General features: G+C 40.2%; 1 protein-coding gene across 1 annotated transcript; it reads left to right on the top strand.

Moving 5' to 3' along the window:
• The first annotated feature begins 1,124 nt into the window (after positions 1–1,124).
• On the top strand, positions 1,125–24,083 carry man2b1 (mannosidase, alpha, class 2B, member 1). The gene is made up of 23 exons (XM_080413462.1): positions 1,125–1,230; positions 2,263–2,365; positions 4,525–4,698; positions 5,768–5,961; positions 7,513–7,645; positions 8,438–8,583; positions 9,123–9,322; positions 9,626–9,746; positions 10,233–10,311; positions 10,576–10,685; positions 11,461–11,568; positions 11,768–11,884; positions 13,575–13,769; positions 14,203–14,300; positions 14,940–15,060; positions 16,388–16,506; positions 18,559–18,660; positions 19,144–19,231; positions 19,656–19,736; positions 20,712–20,936; positions 21,347–21,496; positions 22,172–22,274; positions 23,207–24,083. The coding sequence occupies exons 2-23, from the start codon at positions 2,278–2,280 to the stop codon at positions 23,308–23,310; spliced, it is 2,856 nt and encodes a 951-aa protein (XP_080269588.1). The 5' UTR covers positions 1,125–1,230; positions 2,263–2,277; the 3' UTR covers positions 23,311–24,083.
• Positions 24,084–24,105: the final 22 nt, after the last annotated feature.

Here is a 24,105-nt window from a genome sequence, read left to right on the forward strand (position 1 = left end):
TTTCCAATATGGCTGCTGTGCATAGAGCCTATTGCATGCTGTCAAATCAACTGGTGGTCTGTTGTTGCCTGTTCAGCAGGAATATTCCAAATAGCCTACATAAATATATACGGCTATGGGTAATTAATCATAATGCAGTGTAGAATCTAAACTTAATAGTAGTAGAGGTTTAACTTAGCCTATACTTCTTCCTACTCATATGTAATATTACATTTCAATAATTTGTGGTGTTTATGAGATGTTTATTGCGTCCGTCTATCTTGTTTATTGATCATTTAATTTCGTTATTTTGTTTAGTTATCATTTCTTCCTCCTTTTTTATGTTATGTTTTTATGTTAGAAATAAAATGTATCAATCAATCAATAAAGATGACTTTCATGATCAGAGACAGTCAGATGCAACAAAGGCTGTATGTGTGTATGATTATGGGGAGTTTGAACCACATTGACAGAATTTGACAGTAAATTGAGGGGCACGCACGCACGCACGCACACACACACACACACACACACACACACACACACACACACACACACACACACACACACACACACACACACTTTACTTTATCTACTTGGGCAGTGGTGTAAACTAACTAAGTACATTTACTCAAGTACTGTACCAAGTACTCCACTACATCTCAGAGGAAAATATCATACTTTTACTCCACTGAAAACGTAGTTACTAGTTTCTTGGTAGATTTAGATTATTATTACAAAACATACACTTCAGCCCTATACATTTCGATTACTTGAAAATAGCAGATCTACAAGCTCACAACATTTGCGACGCATTATGAGCTTGTAGATCTGCTATTTTCAAACGATTTTTTATACATTTGAAAACTTGTGAAATGGGACATGAGTACTTACTGCTTTTGGTACTTTAAGTACATTTTGACACCAATACTTTTGTACTTTTACTCAAGTAAATGTTGAAATCCGGACTTTTGCTAGAGTATTTCTACAATGCAGTATTGATACTTTTACTTAAAACATGTGAGTACTTGGCTTGCCGCCACTGAACTTGGGAAGGTTTCTGTTCTGAGTGAGCCAGAGTTGTCACGTGACGTTAGATAGTAAAAACACAAGTCACATGACTTGTGGTTATTTTCCAACATGGCGTCCACGGTGCAGCAGCTGCTCTCTGCTCTCCTGCTCTTTCTAAGTGGTGTATTCTGCTTTCCTCTGGACCAAAATGTTCATGATACCTCGTCCTGTGGATACAAGGTCAGTCACATTACTAATTAGCAGTATTCAGTGTTTATAGAGTTATTTTGGCAGAATTTCTGACATGTGAGGTGGAATCTAACTGCTGAGAGTGTACTTTCATTTTCATATTATATGGTACCACAGTGGTGGAAAAAGTACTAATGTTTTTTTGCTTGAGTAAAAGTATCAATATTGCAATGTAGAAATACTGTTACAAGTAAAAGTCTTTGATTACTGAGGGGTTTCACCTTGTCAGTTAGCAAAAATAAAAAACATTTCATGCAAAGAAATTCCTTAGATGACCAAAACACAGTAGGGACTCACTTCAGGGATAAATAGATGGTTTACTTTCAGTCATGATTCATGAATCATATATATATATACACACACACACTATATCTCACATAGGCCTACCTATAGTTGAACTTGTTTTGTTTTATTCATAAACATTTTATACCCTCACAGTTGACATTGAATGTTTTAAATTCATACCTGCAAAGTTTTATAAAACATATTTGCATATCTATGGCACCTTTTGTGTGATATAGTTTATTGTGTGATATAGTTTATTTCATGACAACAAAAAGGTATGCTATACTTCCCAAAAGGGAACTTCAAATGGTCAACTGGTTTCTAGGCCAGTAGTGTTTGGAAAGTCCCTTGACTTTCTGGATGATGTATTGTTTTGCAAACTACAACACCATGACAGTTAATTAATTGAGGTGTAATAGGTTGCATTTACACTACCCATGTTGTTTTTTGCTACTAGTACGTTGAAATTGTATGAATGTACACAGGCTGTTCGCTGTGTGTTAGCCTGTGTGTGTCACTGTTGAATGAGTAAAATGCAGCTTGTTTTCTTGAAACTGTTTAAAATATTTCAGAATAAAGGTGTGCCCGGTGGCTCAGACAGTTAGTGTACACTGTACAGAGTACTACAGACCATGCTCCTAGTGAGTGAGTGCAAGGACTTGTCTCCCATGTCTTGTGACAACAAGTAAACATGCATAATACACATTGTGTATGTGTGTGTGTGTGTTGATTGTCTAGTCATGCCATGCTACCATGCCCGACATGTTGAATGTCCACCTGGTGCCACACACCCACGATGATGTAGGCTGGCTCAAGACTGTGGACCAGTACTTCTATGGAGGTCAGTGTATGCATAAGAGTAAACTATTATAGTTTGGTGGTGCTGGTGCATGTGCTCAAACATGGAATCAATGCTCGGCTAATTTGACTATTTAATTTCAGTAATCTAAAGACATCTACTGAAGAGTAAGAACACTGTAATCTTGATTTGAAACTCAACTCTGCGGTCTCACCCAGGGCAACTTGAAACTTTGATAAGTTCACTTCCTCACACATAGTCATCCATAACACTAACATATTATGTTCAGTCACATGCTTTCCTTTTAGTGGAAAACATTAACACATAACAATTGTAAAAAATAAAAACAAAACACCTTTATAGCCTGGTGGTGTTAAAACACTTTTTAAAGTATAAAATGTTTTCAATGAGCATTATGTAACTTGACCCTTGGCCCATGGTTGTGTAAGCCGAAAGCCACCATGTGTTTCTGTATGTGTATGTTCTGTCTAAAGTGTGCATATTTCCTTTCTTGTTTCTTACATGTGCGCATGTATTTTACATGCAACACTATAGAACATGCACAGTATGCCCAGGCCACATTTAATAATACTATTTATACTTAAATCTGTTTAACATTAACACGTAATTCAGTTGTACTGGATGATTAACTGAGGGACTGAAATATTTGACACAGGGTTTCATAATACTTTCATGTGCCATCATCAGCTTAATTGTTTGTTGTCCATGCACATCCTGAATGTTTAACAGGTGTCTTTTAACCCCTATAAAATATTCACTATTTGGGTGCCTTCCTAAATACACTCTTAAGAGCACTTGAAGCACACAGTGGCCACTTGAGTGGAAAGCCGGGTTATCAGAGCATCTGCTGAACTTTGGTGACAACAGGAAGCCATTGCGAAATGCAATGGTTGCGACTTGTTTGGTAATCTGACTAGACAGTATTATTCAACACACATCTACATTATGCATGGTATGAATTAACTTCGTACTTAATAATTCATTTGAGTGAATTTGAAAATGTGGAATTGGCAACATTAGTAAATTAACTGATATCGGAGCGCTGTATGACGTCAACACCAGAGCGCTACCAAATCAGCAGATTCTCAGAAGGTATTTATTTACCTATTTGCACCCTACGTTAGATAGCATGTTATGTAGACAGATGCCAGGTCATTGTTGGCCTGGTATCCTATAGTGTGTGTGTGTGTATAGTTTCAATGTAGGCTGATGATCTAGGTTCTTGGTTTACGTATGTATTTGTAATCATAAAAAATATATAATTAACCCATTTAGACCTGAGGCCAAAGTTTTCAGAAAAAACTTGTCATTTTTATATAAAAAATGTATAAGTTGGCTATTCAAAAATAGCAGATATACAAGCTGTATGTGCGAGCTGCTATCTGCTATTTTTGAACAAATTTGGAAAAATCTCAACAATGTTTGGCAAATTCTGATTATTTATTTTACATAAATCTTCTCTTCTGGGCGTCCCTGGCCAAATATATATCAATTTGGGGGTTCTTTTTTTTAAAAAGTCTTTATTTTCAGAAGTTTTATCAGACAGTACATAAAATAAAAAAAGCAACTGAAAAAATAGCAGTAAAAATAAAACATACAAACAGACAAAAAACAAGAACAAATAAATAAATAAAAAGAGGTCATGGGACATTTGGTACCAGTAATAAGACTGAAACATGTTGACAGGATTTAAGATCAAATACAAAGTACAATATACCATAGGGAGGACAACCAGCCATCATCAGAGATCTGGCACGCTATCTAAATAGTCCAGCCATTTCCCCCATCTTTTTTCACCCAACTCCTTTTGGAGCCTCAAAGAGTAGGTCATCTGCTCTAAGAGATGCAATTGTCTCACAATACTGACAAATAGTCCCATAGTAGGGCAGTTTTTCTGCAACCAGTTCCTTGTAATAGCTTTTTTGCTTGCTGCAAGTAGGATCTTAAACAAATAAGAGTCATTCTGACTCAGTCCATCCGGGGTTTGTCCAAGATAAAAATAATTTGGGGGTTCTTGACCAAAAAGAATGACACTGATGCTTTACGGGATTGAAGGATATAAGAACAGGCTTTCCAAGTCTAAATGAGTTAACCGAATTGGGTCCTGAATCAGAATCTGTGCATGTCTTTGTGCTGCGTGCTCCATATGTATACGTGTGTGTGTGTGTGTCCACATGCAGACCGCAATGACATCCAGCATGCGGGGGTCCAGTACATCCTGGACTCGGTGGTGGACCAGCTGCTGAAGAACCCAGACAGGAGGTTCATCTATGTGGAGACGGCCTTCTTCTACCGCTGGTGGAGGCGGCAGAGCTCCACCATGCAGCAGACCGTCAAACAGCTGGTCAATGAAGGTACCGTACACGGGTCTGCATGCATGCCTACATTGAGGTCCCTAGATTAAAGTTGAACCAAAAATAATGATTTGTTCTATCTTGATGTACCACATTATATTTGTATGATTTCATTTAGGTCAGTGGTTTTTCAAAGTGGGGTCCAGGGACCCTCAGGGTTCCTTGAGGCGGTTATCTTACAGGTCTGTAAGTCTTGAGAGTTTCCAAATGGAACCAAATAGGCCTGTCACGATTATTACATAATCGCAGAAAAATGAAATAAGAGATTTAGGAAGGAAAAAGGCAGAAAGAGGAACAACAGAAGGGAGATGATGGAAATGTGGTCACGTTGACACACCGATTTATTCATGTATCACTTGACCCGTCGTGATTTATTGCCAGTGCTTTTTATTGCTGTAATTTTGACTGGACCATGGCTCCCTACTTGCCTTTCATTGCTCATAACTGTATTTATAAGACTTGTGTAAACCTTTGGTTGTTATGGTGTAGTTTGGAGATGGCTGTCACTGGATACAACCACACAGTTCATCCAATGGACTTATTGTACTGTACCAGCACCCACAACAGTGACTTATAGGTCTTAACCCATTAAGTCATTTTAGATTTCTTTGGCTATTCAAAAATATCGCTATTGCCGCGCTATGAGCTTGTAGATCTGCTATTTTTGAAAAAACTATAGTGAAAATTTGTGCAAATCTTTGAATAAATATTTTTAAAGCGAACATTTGTAAAATATTTTGTTCCAGGGACCCCCAAAAGCAAAGATTTCAGTTACAAATGTTCGCTTAAAAAATATATATGTTCAAAGATTTTCACACATTTTCATGATTGTATATCTGCTATTTTTGAACAGCCAACGAAATCTAAAGTGACACAGATGCGTTCCCGGATTGAATGGGTTAATTGGGCTTATATTTTGCTTGCTTTATGATTGTAGTTACTGCTGGCTGTACAAAAACTTGCCCCTTAGGGATAATAAAGTTAACTTGAACTTGACCAACGTCCTTCATTATCTTTTATTTTTTCTGTCTGCCCTTTGCTTGCCCCCCCCCCCCCCCCCTACCCTCAGGCCGTCTGGAGTTTGTGAATGGTGGTTGGTGCATGAGCGACGAGGCAACCACCCACTACAGTGCTGTCATTGACCAAATGACCATGGGCCTGAGGTTCCTCAATGACACTTTCGGGGCGTGCGGCCGCCCTCGCGTGGCCTGGCACATCGACCCCTTTGGACACGCCCGAGAGCATGCCTCCATGTTCGCACAGGTAGCTGAGAAGAACGTGTTAAATGTTTTTTCAAAGGGAGACTGAATGTTTGCTAATTCAGAGTGCATGCAAGGCAGCATACTCAAAAATTGTCATGTGCAGGTGCTGTGTGTGATTTATTGATTTATTTGATTTGCACAACAGTTTATATATACATATGCATGATATGTTAGTTCTTTCCATGGGAAGGTTGACAGCTAGTTGTTGTGCCGGACCGGTGAGGTAAGGGGGGCTTATGCGAGAACCTCACCGTTTTACATTACGTACAATTTGAATTATTTAATATTAAAAACAAAAAACACAAAAATATGAAAAGAAAATATGATAAAGAAAATAGGACCAACAATAAATATAAAGTATATACTGAGCAGAAAAGACAAAACAACAAAAATATTTGGACAAAGCAAAGACATGATGCTACTATATAGTCATGTGAAGAAAAAAAAAGGAGAGATTTAGAAAATCCCTACGTGACAATATCATGGATGTCTATCATCTAGTTACCCACTCGGGTATTCAATTTACGTATTAGGCTTATTTTGTAGGTAGGTAGGGAGGATGTGGTAGCTACTAGATGGAAATGGGCACGGAAACACCTTTATATTTTATGTCGTAATCTCTCCCGTCTATCGTCATGATCTCTTTATCGTTAATTCTGCAACTTCCCCTCTTTACAGTTTATATCTTTCCTTCCTCGTTTCCAACAAAGATAGGAATCATCTCATCCTACTCTGTCATTTGGCTACATTAGCATAGATTAAAGGATTAAAGAGATTCGGTCATAATATGACTATAAGGAGAGGTTGTTTTTGTCAGTGCAGACTGCAGACTGAGAAATGACTGGGGCACATCAATTGCACATTGTTGAACCCTACCATGTGTCCTTGTATGGTCCAAATCAAATCAAATCAAACTTTATTTATATAGCACATTTAAAAACGACTGTCGCCGACCAAAGTGCTGTACAGGTCAACAAAACAAGAACAACAAGTACACAATACAGTCAAAGTACAATTAAATCATGAACAATTACAACAAATCAAAGTTGAGGCTTAATTTTGGTTAAAAGCCAGGTCAAAAAAGTAAGTCTTGAGTAGGGACTTAAAAACCACAATGGACTGGGCGGATCTGATGAAAAGGGGTAGATCGTTCCAGAGCCTGGGGGCAGCCACGGCGAAAGCGCGGTCACCCCTGGTTCTCAGTTTGGCAGTTACTGTGGGAGTCATTAGAGAGAGGTGAGTTGACCTTAGGGCTCTAGGAGGGTTGTGGTGTTCCACTAGCTCCGTTAAATAAGGGGGGGGCCATCCCATTGAGGGATTTAAAAGCAGTTATAAACATTTTGAAATCAATTCTAAATTTGACAGGGAGCCAGTGGAGTGAGGCCAGGACTGGGGAGATATGATCGCGTTTTTTGGTGCCTGTGAGGAGGCGCGCAGCAGCATTCTGAACTAGCTGCAAGCTAGTTCAGAAGGGTTTTGAACCACCTTTTGGTCACAAGCCCTCCTCTTTGTACTGAAGGGTAACAGGGTATTTGTTTCTGTTTTTTTCTAGATGGGGTATGATGGCTTTTTCTTTGGCCGTCTGGACTACCAGGATCGTAATACCAGGATAATGAATTTGGATCAGGAGCTGTTATGGAGAGCATCTGACAGCCTCACACCCCCCATGGCTGACCTCTTCACTGGTACCCTACTATGCCCATTAAACTAACATTTAACCTGTAACATTTAACCCAGAGATGTTTAATGTCTAAAACTTGACCTACCGAATTACGTACCGTTAACCTTTTAACATAAACCTTAACCGTTACCACCTAACCCTTTTAAAAGGAGGGTTTTCCAAAGTGGATTCTGCCAACAGTCTTGTTTGGACATGAATCAGTTTAGATTTGAACCACTTTAACCATTATTTTATACTATTAAAAAATAGCAGATATACAAGCTCATAGAGCGGCACCGAGTGCCATGCTATTAGCTTGTAGATATGCGTTTTTTGAAAAATCATGAATCTTTGAATATATATATATATATATATATATATATATATATATATATATATATATATATATATATATATATATATATATATATATATATATATATATATATATATATATATATATAATATATTGTAAGCGAACATTTGTAACTCAAATCTTTGCTTCTGGGGGTCCCTGGCCAAATGCATATCATTTTGGGGGTCCTTGACATGAACAATTTGATAATAAAAAAGATGATAATAGGCTGACGTTGTTGACTTGATGTGGCTATTAGATGTGTATCCATAATTACACCAATATTTCTGGCTTGGCCTTTTTAGGCTTCAAACACAGGGAGTCAAAGTGAGTCAGACTTTCTTCCTTGGCACCAAAGACATTTGTCTCAGTTTTGTACCATTTTTGGAAATTAACTTTTCAAATGTGTGTACCATTGATTGATTGGCGTTAAACTTTTCATCTTCCCTCTCTTTCCTCCAGGGATTCTTCCTAATGGATACAACCCCCCAGAGGGTTTCTGCTGGGACCAGTCCTGTGACGATCCACCAATCAGAGACGACCCAGACCTAGAGGATTATAACGTTGACGACGTGGTGCAGCGCTTCCGCAACATCGCCACCCGTCAGGTCAGCCATGCAGACAGACATGCAACTCGATATACCGGTACATGATATACACACATTCAGTCTGAAATACAAGGCATGCATCTAGGGCTGTCACGATTATGACATTTTACTTGACGATGAATCGTCACTCAAATAATAGCGATTAACCGTTTAATTGTGTTTCTGTCGTTGAACGTTATTGGAACATTATGAATAAAAATTACATTTCTGTTTTGCTTTTAGCCTTCGTAAGTTCAAAAGTTGCACAAACACATATTCAATTACTTTATTCTTAAAAATAAACATTAATATAATGTAATGTATAATATTTTGTAATATTTTGAAAATGTATGAATATTTTCTACATGGAAATGATAACGACGATTATGAAAAAAAACTATTGCGATTATCTCAAATAATTGCGACATTATGGACATTAGGACATTATATAATAATTGTGACGGGCCTACATGCATTGTGTTGAGAAAATGGGCTCAGAGTAGGGATGCCATGGTTAATGTGGTTCATTCTCCTTCCATCTGCGTCCTCCTCCTACACAGGCCGCGGCGTATAAAACCAAGCACATCATCATGACGATGGGCTCAGACTTCCAGTACGAGAACGCCAACCTGTGGTATAAGAACCTGGACAAATTGATCCGCTATGTCAACGCTCAGCAGGCCAACGGCAGCAAGATCAACGTGTTGTACAGCACCCCCTCCTGTTACCTACAGGAACTACACAGGGCCAACCTTACCTGGTGGGTGGACCATCTTCTCTTATGCTCTATTTTATTACAGTGTCATGCTAAAATAGCCGATCTACAAGCTCCCGACACTTTGAGAGCTTGTAGATCGGCTATTTCTGAGAAATCTTGAAAACCTTTTAAAGCCTTTGCCTACAATCACATGCCCAAATTAGGGATGCCAGGTTGACAGTGGTTAAGAACTTAGTCCAGCTGCTTGGGAATTAACAACCAAACCAGTAAAAAGTTGAATGCAGTTATAACGATTGGGTTATATTTTTGCACTCAACTCTTATTTTGCTACATCTGTCTTCCCAGGGCTCTGAAGACGGACGACTTCTTCCCGTACGCTGACGATGCACATGATTTCTGGACGGGTTACTTCACCAGCCGGCCAGCCCTGAAACGTTACGAGAGACTCAGCAACAGTTATCTGCAGGTATTCCCACGTTAAATGTACTCTCTTACTCTGACACAGTTTGGCCCGCGCTCAGAATATTACAGGAGTAATTGGAGCAACTATTGGCTATTTTATGTTGCAAGAGGAGAAGAAAAAGTGTAACTCGAACTTGGGTGAATCTCAAGTGTTTAGTTGTTTTCTTATAGAGATTTGGTGTAGAGGGGAAAAAAGGAGAGTGCCTAGTATAGATCCCTGGGGGACCCCAGTCAATTAAGAAATTATTCTAACCCATCAGCTCATGGAATTCATTGTTTAATTTCAAAATTGCAGGTTGGTTAGTCTAAAGATAAGGTTCAAGGCTTTCATCCAATCACTGGGGCAAGTGCAATGTGTAAGAGCGAGGAAGAGTTTGTGTCTTTGGTGTTGTAACCTATGTGACTTTGTGACTTTGTGTTGTAACTGTGTGACGTTGTGTTGTATCTGTGTGACTTTTGTGTTGTAACTGTGTGTCTTTGCTGTTTGTAGACGTGCAACCAGCTGGAGGTGCTGGGTGGGCCAGTATCCAGGAATGGTGTCTTTGGGGAAGGAGACAGCCAGACCATGAGTAAGGCTTGGCTCTACTTCTGCCTAAAGTCTATTCTCTATTCGGTCATATAAAGTCATCATAAATCACAAAAGAGTATCAGTACAATGTTATATACTGATCAAAGCATGGTAGTCTGTACATTTCAGATACCAAGTGATGAATCAGACATAACATTAAATCCTCCAAGTCGTAATGCATTATGCATTGTATAAAGAATGCTCTGTGACATGATGTTTTGAATGTGGAAGTGGCTAACGGCAGCGCCCTGTCTCTGGTCATCAGGAAAGGCTATGGCCGTGGCTCAGCACCATGACGCTGTGTCAGGAACAGAGAAGCAACATGTTGCTAATGACTACGCCAGGAGACTGGCCAATGGCTGGCAACACTGTCAGGTAGGGCTAATATGTTTCATTTGACTAACACAGGAAGTCTGTCCCTCTCTTCTGGCTCCCAAAATGTGGAATGACTCCTAAACCCCAGTCAGAATTGCAGACTCACTCTCCAATTTCCAACGCAGCCTGAAAACTCACCTCTTCAGATTCTACCTCACCCCCTAGCACTCCTTGTATCACTTCTTGTCTTGTCAATAGATGCTAAAATAGTTATAGGATGCAGATGTATGTTGGTTACTTGGAGCCGCCCCAAGGCAGAGTTAGAAGGGGTAAGAGGCGCATCGCCTACGTAGACACACTGCGGCGTGACTGCAGAGCTCAATACCCTGATGGTAGAAAGGAGTGTGGAGGGCAGTGATTCAGGAGTCCTGAGTTGGTGTCGGCTTGTCCAAACTGGCACGCTGCAAGCTTGTATATCTGCTATTTTTCAATAGCCAATGCTAAAATCTAAAATGACACTGATGCTTTCTCGGTTTTAATGGGTTAAATTATAAATTGTGGGGCTGCCCCAGTGGTTCATAGAGTAAGAGTGCCTACCATATAAACAAGGCAGCTGGCCCCAGTTCAAATCCAACCTGAGGCACTTTACTGCATGTTATTCCTCCTCTCTCTCCTTGCCTTTGCCGTAATGTAATTCGTTGTATGTCCCACATGAGAGCTTAGGCTTTCACTACTACTTTTTGTAACACAGTGCTGTTTATCTACGCTGCATAAAGAGCATGATGCTTTGATATTGTGTACTTGTAGAACCATGACTTCTCCCCGTCTTCCTCAGGTTCTTGTCAGTAACAGTCTCGCTGCCCTCACTGGTTCATCTGCTCAGAGAACGTACTGTGAGAAGCTCAACATCAGCGTGTGTCCTCTCACTGAGACCAGCAAAAAGGTAATAAAGGTGTGTGTGTGTGTGTGTGTGTGTGTGTGTGTGTGTGTGTGTGTGTGTGTGTGTGTGTGTGTGTGTGTGTGTGTGTGTGTGTGTGTGTGTGTGTGTGTGTGTGTGTGTGTGTGTGTGTGTGTGTGTGTGTGTGTGTGTGTGTGTGTGTGTGTGTGTAGTAATGGTAAACTCTACCCCTCTCTCTTTTCAGTTCTCAGTGAATGTGTACAACCCCTTGGCTCGCCCAGTCACAAAGGCAGTTAGGCTGCCAGTCAACGGAACTATGTATTCTATATCGGATGCTAACGGCAAACCTGTGGACTGCCAGGTCAGTGTGTGTGTGTGTGTGAGGGAGAAATAAATGTACAGTAGATGGGACACAATAAATATAATACTAGCGGTGCTGTACTATATAGCTGTCTGCTGCTCTACAAAACATCAAGCGAGTAACCTCCTGGTAGGAATCCAACAAATATCATAGATTGCTACCTACTTTCTAATCAGTTCATCCTCGAGTCCAAGTGGGCGTTTGTGCCAGACGTTAAAGTTCCCTTAAGGCGTGCCAGAATTATCACATTCACGAGGTTGGGACGGACCGACGGACTGACAGACCTGAAAACACAATGCCTCCACTGCTGTCCACTGGCAGAGGCATAATAACTCTAAAAGCAAAATAACTATGGTGTCCTCTCATCTGAACACGTGTAGAAATGAGAGTTGACAAGCCAGGTCCACAGCACTAAAAATGAAAAATAAATTGATAACCCTTGACATGGCTCATCGATGTATCAACCTAACAGGTCTTAATCAGTATATCTCTGCTGTCCAGCCCAAAACGCTCATTGTTCAGGAAACGAGAAAACAAAATATAAGTTTTTCAGGAAATGAAGAAAACCTTATATTTTTAAAACAAATCAATACTGCCTCATCAAAGTTGGTATAGTGACTTTATATATTGTCAGATACTTGCATGTGTCATTATATTATCAACACTTTACCCAAATCGCGGGTAAATCAACACATTACCCAGCGCTAGTGGAGTTAGTAGTTTCAGACGAGCAGAAATCAAGCTGAAATGGAGTTATTGTCCAAACAATAGCTCCACTCGCTGCTGAGGGAGAGGTTTCAGCGCGACAGAAATGCTATGAACGCCTTTCTTCTTGTCACATTGCTCTCCTCATTAAACACTTCATAGATTTTAGAAATATAATTACTTGTTTTCATAACATTAGCGTCAGTGCTAAGTTTGATAAACAGGTACACTGCATAGTTTTAACAGACTACGGGGAGTGTGTTTACGTGATCCTCCTCCTGGCTCACTGCGCAGCGCGCTCTACTCATGCTGTGAAAAAGCAGCATTGGAGAGGAGAGGGGGGAGTTGTTTGTTTTTGACGGACAGTTTGAGGATCCAATGGAGTTGGGAGTTTTCGTCAGAGGCGCTTTTTAATACTTTTCATTGGTTCAAATGTTTTGATTTTTTACACAGACGTAAAGGGTGTTCAATAGCGTTGATTTATGAAAGAAGAAAAAAAAGCTGAAAATGGAGTTAGCTGGTTCGTCCCGGACACCGACGATATAGTTATTGTATATCCTTATATTTTAGTATAGTTTATAATGTGCCAATATTAGGTTTAATTTAGAACGGCTCATCGTGGAATCAGATCATAGTTTAATGCGGCTAATTACAGCTGTTCCACATCTGTCATTCAGGTGCTTAGCTGAAATGGGTGCACTGAGCATGTTGCTGGAGGGGTAGACTCATTTTGATCCCCACTGTTCACTGACAAAATAATAATTTAGCAACGGTATAATTTTTGGTAATACCATTTCAGCCCTACCTTCTGCTTATAACATACAGTACATTCCTGAGTGTTAATTTAACTCTGAGAGTGTACAACTGAAAACAAATGGACCCTTGGATTACATGTACACACATTGAGGAGTAAATTGCATGAACGGGTAAGAGTATGTTTTCCAATACGTCCGTATTATACTTTAATTATTGTGTCCTGTCCCAGGTTGTCCCTGTGTCTGAAGCCACCCAGAAGGTGAGGGGAGAAAGGGGGTATGCTGTTTACGAGCTGGTGTTCCAGGTCCAGGCTCCTCCACTGGGCTACAGTACCTACTCTGTGTCCCTGCTTCAGAGCAGACCCCCACCGCCCCCCCCAACACAGCCAAGACCCCTGGCTGGAGTGGCCTCCATTCAGAACAAGGTCCGCTACAATAGATTATGACTGGCATAATCCAATGAAAGTTGTCGACACTTTAATCGATAGAAATAAAGTAACTTTTAGGGTGAACTATCCCTTTGTCACCCCATGGAGACTTGAATTCATGGATATTTTTTAGTTTTTGTCGCATTCCTAAGCCAATAATTTGATGACCAGTGGACCCGGTAGGCAGCGGTTCCGGTAGGAGATACAAAGGAGACTCTGTCTCCTACCAGAACCGCTACAGGTCATCAAATTATTGGCTTAGGAATGTGACAAAAACTAAAAAATATCAAGTCTCCATGGGGTGACTAATCGATAGAAAAAAAGTCATTTTGGGGGTGTACTATCACTTTTTTAAGAGCTCAGTAGTACAGTATGAAAAGTGCATGGATGGATAATATTTTTAACGTGTTTGTGTGCATTGCGTTACCAGTTCCTGCGTGCAACCTTTGACCCAGAGACGGGACTTTTGAGCAGCCTCAGCAACCTGGAGACTCGACAGACCATCAAACTAACACAGAACTTCTACTGGTCTCTCTCTCTCTCACACACAGACACACACACAGACACACACACAGACACACACACACACACACACACACACACACACACACACACACACACACACACACACACACACACACACACACAGGCCTGTCACAATTATTACATAATCGTCTAATCACAATTATTTGAGATAATTGCAATTATTTTTGCATAATCGCCACAATCGTTTCCATGTTGAAAAATGTTCACACATTTTCAAATATTAAAAAAAGCAGAAATAGCAGATCTACAAGCTATAGATCAGCTATTTCTGCAATTTTTTACATGTATAAAATTATTAAATATGTCAATTTCTTTGTATATTTTAAGGAACTTGTCATATCTGCCCTGTGCAATTTTTTAATACGAAGCCTAAAAGGCAAACGGAAATGTAAATTGTATTCATATGTTCCAATGTTCAATGCCAAACACACAATTACATTGTTAATCGCAAATTTCTTTTAGTGACATTTAATCTGCAACTTAAATGTGTAATCGTGACAGCTCTACAACACACACACACACACACACACACCTACCTGCAACACTTGTAGCGTTTGTCAGTCTAATGACTGCATGTGTGTGTGTGTGTGTGTGTGTGTGTGTGTGTGCTACATATTCCAGGTACAATGCCAGTGATGGTAACAACTCAGAAAGTATCCAGATGTCGGGTGCTTACATCTTCAGACCCAACTCTTCCACCCCGTTCATCATCAGCAAGACGGCCAAAACACAGATCATACAGGTAGCTCAGGGGTGGGCAACCACGATGATGGAGAGGGCCACTATATTTCCACACTTAACTCCAGAGGGCCACATTGCATATACTGTCTCGCCGTATTTAAACTTTTTTCGCCATTCTATGTCACACAAAAATAGCTGATCTACAAGCTCTACCCGTGTTTTGAGCTTGTAGATCTGCTATTTTTGCTATTTTTGAATTGGAATCCAGATTTGTTTTGCTATTTTTTTATTGGAATTCTGAAAAGTTACATTTTTATTTTTATTCAAATGCATTTAGTTATACTTATGTTAACTTTATGAACTTAAATACAAATACATTGGACATAAAAAAGACAATAGAATTTTAATACTAGTCATTAAGCTACTAATATAGACTTAAGTAATTAAAGCGGGTCATGTTTGCATGTTTGGAATTACAGCTGAAATCAATAATATATCAGTAATAATCCGATATTAACCTGCGGGCCGCATTAAGTGAAGGTGGCCCCCGGGCCGCTAGTTGCCCATGTATGAGGTAGACGGACAGAAACACACTGACACAGACCACCTCCATATGCAGGTAGACAGACAGAAACACACTGACATGGACCACCTCCATATGCAGGTAGACAGACAGAGAAACACACTGACATGGACCACCTCCATATGCAGGTAGACAGACAGAAAAACACACTGACACAGACCACCTCCATATGCAGGTAGACAGACAGAAACACACTGACACAGACCACCTCCATATGCAGGTAGACAGACAGAGAAACACACTGACACAGACCACCTCCATATGCAGGTAGACAGACAGAAACACACCGACACGGACCACCTCCATCGGGTAGAAGCTACCCGAGCTATTTTCACTGTTTTAAAATGTTGTTTTTTGTTTTGTTTATAATAGTAAAAAAGAAACGGTTTTGGACATGCAGCCGACAGCAACGATATGCAGGGTTACTGATGGCTCACTGCACACCATGGCATTATAGGGGTCAGAGCACTGAACAGGGTTCCTAAGAACTGTAATCATTTTAGATCCAATTTGTATGAGTTCAAGGATATTTAAAATCAAATCACTTGCTCAGTGTGCTAACTTGCATACAGCCTTGGATCTTGTATACAAACACACAGTGTCCAATACCCAGAATGCCACCAAAGCAAAATACTGATTCTGCAGAGAAATGTGACTCACACTCACTGAAGATTGGCCATGTGTCTCTGGCCAGTTCATGAGCGTATCCCTAGATCACTGCATTTTGATCTGGACTGATCTTTTTTTCTTTATCCCTTCTATGACGTACTTCATCTCCTCTCCTATCCCTCCCTGGCTGGCTCAGACCCCGGTGGTCCAGGAGGTCAGACAGTGGTTTGGTCCCTGGGTGTCTCAGGTGGTACGCCTCTACGCCCACAGCAGGTCTCTGGAGTTGGAGTGGACCGTTGGACCCGTACCCATAGAGTGAGTACAGTAGTGGTTCTGGTGACTGATATTGTCCTTCTCATACGTGAGGAGACCTTGTTTTTTCAATTACTTTTTTCATTTATTTTTAATATTCTTTTTGGAAAATAACTTTTAATACAATAAAAAAAACATATATATATATATATATATATATATGAAAAAAGTAATCAAAAAAACACTGCCCCCTCACATATTAGGAGGGCAGGATGAGTCACCAGAACCAAGGACGGGTGTTTTTGTTGAATCTAACATGGTTAAAAATGGAGTTTGAAGTTATAATGGGTTTGTATAGGAAGGGGGCGTGTCTGATAAAATTAATATCAAATATCTAAATACTGAATCAAGCAACTTAAAAACTGTCTGGGGGGCTCACAAAAGCCTGAGTAGACGATAAAATGACCCAAAATGTGTTTGAAAGTGAAATATCTCTTTAAGCATTTGTTATGCAGCAGCAGTCACAGAAACAAATGTTTTTTTGCCTATCCACAAGTTTCCTAGGGCGTTGTGGGCATCACTTCCTGTCGATTTGATATGCTGATACCTGATCAAATCGACAGGAAGTGCCGATTTGCCCACAACTCCCTAGGATAGGCCTTCGTCTGAGTGTATGAGCTATGAACGCTAGCTTCTATTTGTTTCATGTATTTGGCCGCAGACCCCCCCCCCCCCACATCTGTAAATATTGTGTGCAAGGGTCCTGCATAAGAGAAGATGGGTGTTGTTAAAACATTTAAGAATTATTCTTACAGTGAGCTTGGGTTGATGATTTGCATGGTTTCCTCCATTGGTTTATATGAATGTGTTTTGAATGGGTGAATGTAATGCACAGCACTTTGGATCAAGGTGCTATGAAATGCACCAATTTACCATTTTATTTGATGTGATGCAAGATATGTGGCATTAGAGACAGAAGGGGGCAGTCATTATCCGCACTAAACGTATAACTCACAGTTCCTTGTGCAACTCTAGAGAAACTGGCACTCTACATTTGTTTTTATTTCCCCTGTCATTACTCAGCCTTTATTCTCTTTCCTTTTTGTTGTTCAGTTGGGATTGAATGAGTTGGCAGACGTAGGTTTTGATTAAAGAGGTGGATGACTCACAGAGGAAGCATAGGGACATCCATTGCACCAAAAGTCTATACAAGTCCTGATGTTAGGTGTATTTGTTAATCCATTAAGACCTGAGGCGATTCTTAAAAATGTTTTCTAAATCCTAACAGTTTTTTGAAAAAAAAACGGGGAAAAAATGTTTTCAAGATTTTTTATCTCGCTTCCTAAGCACTTTTGTTTTACTTTGAAAAAAAGAAAAGAAAAAAGTTGGCACAGTTCGCAATAATTTTTTTATTTCATTGGCACTGAAAGAGTTAAGACCGGGAACGCACCGTGTCATTTTAAGATTTCTTTGGCTATTCAAAAATAGCAGATATACAAGCTCATAGCGCGGCACCGAGTGCCGCACTATGAGCTTGTAGATCTGCTATTTTTTGAAAAATCTTGAACATTTGTTTGCAAGTCTTTGAATTTTTTGAATATATATCTATTTTTTTAAAGTGAACATTTGTAACTCAAATCTTTGCTTCTGGGGGTCTCTAGAACCAAATATTTTGAGATGGGGGTCCGCGGCCAAATACATATCATTTTGGGGGTCCTCGACATGAAAAAGTTTGAGAACCACTGATACTAAATATGTAGCAAAATATGTTTAAAAAAACCAAAACTGTTAGGATTTAGAGGACATTTGTAGAACCCCCAGAAGCAAAGATTTGAGTTAAACATTTTCAATTTTAAAAATATGTATTCAAAGATTTTCACGATTTTTCAAAAATTGCAGATCTACAAGCTCATAGCGCAGCACCGAGTGCCGCGCTATGAGCTTGTATATCTGCTATTTTTGAAAAGCCAAAGAAATCTTAAAATGACACAGATGCGTTCCCGGTCTTAATGGGTTAAAGATGAGAGGAACCATGAACAATGTCTGCATTCATTTCTTCCTATTCTCTCTAGCCCACATTAACACTCCTCTGTCTCTCGTGTCTTTCATTCTCAGTGACGACCTGGGTAAAGAAGTAATCACGCGTCTAGACACCAGTATCGACTCTGCAGGAATCTTCTACACCGACTCCAACGGCAGAGAAGTGCTGCAGAGAAAGTAAGCTAAGATTAGGAAGATGTTGATCCTTTTTTGGTTTTCTCATCCGATTGTAAATCGTAGGGATTTGTGTGGTATAAAAGGTATGGGCCATTCCCTATAGTCAGCAATTCTGATGGGAGCCTTAACCACACGCCTCAATGAGCATAACGTCACTGGTGGAAACCTTGTATGTCCAAAACCATTCCTTATTTATTCATTTTTTAACAAATTGAAATTCCTAAGTGAAAATAGCCGATGTACACAAGCTCACAACGCGTTGCAAAGGCGTCGTGAGCTTGCCTTGTACATCTGCTATTTTCACTACTTTGGTGTTACACTCTTGTATGATGAAGTAAGGCATTAATTTACAAAAGAAAAGGCTAAAATATGTAGATAAGAGGTTTCTGCCCGACAACAAAGATAATTCAGAATCATTGTGTGTGTGTGTGTGTGTGTGTGTGTGTGTGTGTGTGTGTGTGTGTGTGGTGGTCTGTCCCAAAGGAAAGACTTCCGTCCAACGTGGAAGCTAAGGCAATCAGAACCCATCGCTGGCAACTACTACCCTATCAACTCCCGTGCCTACATCAAGGTGTGTGTGGTTCTATCCTGCACCTGTTGTAGATTGATTTGTTCTTACTTAATTACCCATGACAATATTGATCATCATTAAAAATGATTTTAAAAACAATTCTGCAACAAAGAAGCCACACAGGGTTTGTGGTTAATCACCCCTTAACAGGAGAGAGGACAAATAACTATATTAATATTAAACAAATCATGGAGACATTCCATGAATTCAAACGGCAAATTGACTCTTTGAGTACAATGGGGAAAACAAAAGCAAATGTCCCCTCCCCATCTGAATCTATTTTGTGCCAAGGACCCCCAGAAGAGAAGATTTGTGTTAAAAAATGCAAAATTATTCAAGATAAAAAAATACAAATCAATAAAAAATAAAAAAGTAGCGGATGTACAAGCTCGCAGTTAAAAATGATGACTGTGTGTATGTGCAGGACAATGATGCCCAACTGACGGTGGTGACAGATCGCTCTCAGGGTGGAAGCAGTATCTACAACGGCTCACTGGAGATCATGGTGAGATAAACACAACCCTCCCTCCACATTCACTTCTGCACAAACTCAGGTTGACTATTTTTCTTTTTACGGAGTCTGGGGGTTCGAATCCACAGCAGTGTCTATCTCTCGGGGGAGGAGGGAAACCTGGGGCGGAGAGGGTGCTAATTGTTACTGCACGTAATCCTATACGGGCTGACAGGCACGACACCTGTCAGCAGGGAGTGTTGGGCGGGAGGAGTAGGGAGTAGACTACTCTTCGTCCTCCTGGTGGGGGCTCCTCACTGGCAGGTGAGTCGGTAGGATACAACGGCAATGACAACACACAGAAATGTGTGTGGTGAGGAAATAATTGGCATAACTACTAAATTGGGGAGAAAGAAATGTTTACTTTTCAATTGATTGAAATGATGACTATTGTTATGACATATCCCTCGCCAGCTGTTGTTATGATGTAATTTCCTGGTACAGTATATTGGTCTTAGACATGCATGTGGTAGACATTTAACCACAGCGCCAGTTCAGGGACACTGACCGTAGCGGTACTTTTGGTGATACTGAACGGCAGCAGATGGAGGCTCAATTTGTAGGGGACTTTGACAGGATCAAACCTGTGTCCTTTTAACGCCTTCTAAATCCTAACCTAAGTTTTCTGAAAACGTTTTTTACTTTATTAAAACAATTAAAAAACATCAATGTTGCTATAGCAAGCAGCAACTAATGTGACACAGATGCTGTCCCGGATTGAAAGGTAAAAAGATGTTACAACGGGTCTAAATGGGTTCATAAAAGAGCCTACGAATAAAACAATGTTGGAGTCATGATGATGCATACCATCGAGTCCATCGATTTTGTGTCCCACACAGTCAAATTTGATCGTAGGCACATTTTGTGAATGAGGCCTATTGTCTTCCTAAACACACACACACACGCACACGCACGCACACACAGATACAAGACAGCCTCTTTATTTTTCCCACTTCCATCATTCCTCAGCTCCATCGGCGTCTGCTGTACGACGATGTGCGCGGGGTAGCCGAGCCCCTCAACGAGACCTCTGACGAGTACCCAAAGGGTCTGGTGGTCCGCGGTAGCCTGCTCCTGTCCCTCGAACCCCCGCGGAGCGCTGCCGACGCACACCGCCCTCTGGCACAGGAGACTGTGCTGCAGCCGCTGGTGACATTCACCGATGGAGACTTGCACCCCAACACTAGACTGGAGGTGAGAGAGACTGTGTGATAAAAGACCACAACAAAAGAAATCACAATGAGGCTGCTAGAGATAAACAGCAGATTTGGATATTAGATAGATGAACGAATGGTTTGTTGGATGGATGGATGGATGGATGGATGGACGGACAGACAATGTTTGCATGGATTGATGGGCTTATCTATGAACAGATGGGGAGAAAGGAATGGCGATCAAAACGCAAAAGAGAAAACAAAAATACTAAAGAGAGAACGGTTGGCAAAGCCGTGTTAAAAAACAGGCTATGTTATGTTCCTCTGTGTCCAATGTTTTCTCATCTTTTCCCACATCTCTATGAAGTTCTCTGTTCTGCCAAATCATGTATCCTCATGTGTTACTGCTCTCTGTCTGTGTAGTTCTCACTGCTCTCTCCGTCTGTGTAGTTCTCTGGCCTCCAGGCTGCGCTGCCCCCTGCTGTCCACCTGCTGACAGTGTCCCAGTGGGACAGAGAGTCTGTCTTGCTGCGTGTGGAGCACCAGTTCCAGGCCAGCGAGAGCAAGGAGCACTCCCTGCCTGTCACTGTCGACCTGCAGGTCTGTCACGCTTTTCATAAACACAGCTGTTGTATTTGGACTTTGGTTAAAAGTCCTCACTTCAAAGTTTCAATGTAAAATATACAGACTAGTAATACAAGCACACACCAAGGTTATTATAGTTTTGCATTTTGTCAGAAGTTCTTTTTTACTTTGTTTAAATTTCAGTTTTAATTCATTTTCAATTCTTAAGTGAGTTTTTATTTTGTGAAGTCTTAGTTGTAGTTTAGTTTTTATTAGTTATAGTGATAGTTTTTTTTTATTATAATATGGGGTAGTCGCCAGGTGAGATTAAAAAAAGAAAAAGGATTTACAAGCTCTCATGGCATCGTGTCACGTTGAGCTTGCAGATCGACTATTTTTTAAGATTTGTCTACAGAGCTGTAAACCATTGCAGCTCAAATATTGAAATATTTCATATCCACCCATAATATTAGGCTTACAGTATGTATGACATATGGAGAGACTAAAACTTAAGTCATGTTCTCTATTATTACAGTATGTATGAAATATTGAGACTAAAACTAAAGTCATGTTCTCTATTATTTGTTGGTTTTAGTTTAGTTTCAACACACAATACAGTTTAATTTAGTTTTTTTTTCTTTTCTTCAATTCTAGTTATTTCATTCGTTAACTTTAATAACTTTCACCTGGCTGTTCCTCTTGATGTTGCAGAAGCTGTTCTCCACTCTGGAGGTGCTGGGTGTGTCTGAGCTGAACCTGTCGGCCAATCAGTGGAAGGATGAGATGAAACGTTTTGATTGGAAGTCGCATACAGGTAAGAGACGCCTCTGAATGGTTTGAAATGTAATTCCAGTAGGCTTAATTTAATTGAACACTTTTCAAAACAGTTACCGGTACTCAGCAGCGACTTTGGAGTTCTCAGACAACTCGTTCGCCACATTTTCAGGAAATCCCAGTGGTACTCCCTTTTCGTTCCTTGTTGACAATAAAGTTAATTGTTCAAATGCAATTTTTGTGTTGCAAGCAGTGGTGGAAAAAGTACTGAAATTATTTACTTACTGTAAGTAAAAGTACCAATACAGTGGCGTAACGCAGAATCGCGGGGCCTCCCCGCGGGAGTTTCACGTACATGCATTTTTCATGCATTTTTCATGCTGCTGCGCGCACGTGCATGAAAAATTTCGTGTCTAATTCGGTTCTATTTGATAAATATAAATCAACTTTTTTCTTTTTTTTTTTGCTGTAAAAATGTTTGTATCAGCGCAGACGGGGCCCCCCCTGCTGGTGGCCCCCCCGCACCGCATCGCTTGCTACCCCTCCGTTACGCCACTGTACCAATACTGCAATATAGAAATACTCTGGTACAAGTAAAAGTCCAGAAATTCTAAATTTACTTGAGTAAAAGTACAAAAGTCATCAAAATGTACTTAAAGTACCAAAAGTAAAAGTACTAAAATGTTTGAAAATAGCCTATCTACAAGCTCACAATGCGCCGCATCGCGTTGAGCTTGTAGATGTATAAAATAGGGCTTAAGTGATTAGTGTATGTTTCATAATATAATTTATTAATCTGAAAAGTAACTAAAGTTTTCAAATAATTGTATTGGAGTAAAAGTACAATATTTGTCTCTGAGATGTAGTGGAGTAGAAAATTAAAAGAAATGCATGTTGAGCAATTTCTTCCTAGGCTAGATAAAAAAGGACACTGTTTAGAAAATGGCATTGATGTGCATGTTTGTTTTTCAGGTGAGAAGCCCTTACCAAAACAGTCAGGAGATCCCTCAGCCTGGGAGGTGACATTGAAGCCCATGGAGATTCGCACCTTCCTGCTCCGAGTCAGCCACAGATAACCAATCACACACACTTTTTTTTTCAATCAATCCCTGTGGCCTCACCGTTTAAAGGGCCATTATACTTTGTTGCGTGCCGGTGTCGTGGACCAAAAATAGCTGATCACGTGTCGCAGCGACAATTGTGACAGGATAAAGAATCTTTTCTTTGCTAATGTAGGAGGCTTACATAGCAAACACTACCCACGGCACACAATCAATTCATATCCGCTGGCTGGATTTACACTGGCACAAAATATCACGGCTGAATCTCCCAAAAGCATCCTAAAAACATAATTTCACATTCCAGCTGTTTGTTGTGGAAACATCTCACATGTGTCGAATACGACCTTTTTAAATACAGTAGCTCTGTAAAGATAACTCAAGGCCACAATAGACTACCATGCAGATGCCACTGGATCATGTTGACTGTGGCCTTATTTTTACACAATGCTTGGGGACAAATGGACATTTGTACAATCATCTTTATAGTGCCATGAACATATTTCTGAAGTTTTACTGCCAGGTGCATATATTGTGACGAAAGCTGCCTTTTTCTATTGTAAAATCCTATGCAGTATTTTAAATGAATCCTTTACTGCCAAGCAGGTTCTACCCATCAGAACATTTTCAGACCATTCATATTTCCACATATACATTTTTCAAGCTGCAACAAGTTTATGGGCTGGTGGGAGCTGGACTTACGGTAAATTTTCCGATGTGCCTATGTATGTAAATAATTGTTTATAATTGGATCATGTTGATTTGAAGCGGATGCCATATAATAAAGTGCCGTTATTACCTGTATCTTACCTC

Source organism: Gymnoscopelus braueri, assembly GCF_963280865.1.
Source record: "Gymnoscopelus braueri genome assembly, chromosome: 2".
In the NCBI taxonomy this organism is placed as follows: domain Eukaryota; kingdom Metazoa; phylum Chordata; class Actinopteri; order Myctophiformes; family Myctophidae; genus Gymnoscopelus; species Gymnoscopelus braueri.